This window comes from Carlito syrichta, unplaced genomic scaffold (genome assembly GCF_000164805.1).
Source record: "Carlito syrichta isolate Samal-C Ts95f unplaced genomic scaffold, Tarsius_syrichta-2.0.1 Scaffold170001, whole genome shotgun sequence".
Lineage (NCBI taxonomy): Eukaryota > Metazoa > Chordata > Mammalia > Primates > Tarsiidae > Carlito > Carlito syrichta.
Window position 1 is genome coordinate 1 of NW_007114097.1, and position 460 is coordinate 460.

Sequence of the window (460 nt, forward strand, 5' to 3'; positions counted from 1 at the left end):
GCCGCGGCCTCCGAGTTCTGCTCGAGTTCGGCCAGCGCCACGAGGTCCATCTGCCCGCTGGGGCCCAGTTTCTTGGCGGACTCCACGTCGGCCTTCATCTCCTCCAAGTCCCGCTTGAGCTTGGCGCGCCGGTTCTGGAACCAGGTGATGACCTGCGCGTTGGTGAGGCCCAGCTGCTGCGCGATCTGGTCGCGGTCGGCGGGGGACAGGTACTTCTGGTACAGGAAGCGCTTCTCCAGCTCGTAGATCTGGTGGTTGGTGAAGGCCGTGCGCGACTTCCGCCGCTTCTTGGGGGTCTGCCGCTGCCCGAAGATGGTCATCCCGTCGCGGCCTGTGGGAAAGGACAGTGTGGGGCGCGTCGGGGGAGGGAGCCCCGCCGCGCGCTCCCCGGGCCCCTTCCCCTCGGCCCTCGCGGCCTGCCGTCCCGGACCGAGGGCCTCCGGACGGGCGAGCCGCGGCC

General features: G+C 70.7%; 1 protein-coding gene across 1 annotated transcript; it reads right to left on the reverse strand.

Moving 5' to 3' along the window:
- Nucleotides 1-8: 8 nt before the first annotated feature.
- Nucleotides 9-331, reverse strand: LOC103252754 (transcription factor LBX1; the record flags this gene model as incomplete). Its single annotated transcript, XM_008051342.1, has 1 exon — nt 9-331. A coding segment is annotated over one exon (323 nt), but the record flags the coding sequence as incomplete, so codon positions are not given.
- Between the last annotated feature and the right edge of the window lie 129 nt (nt 332-460).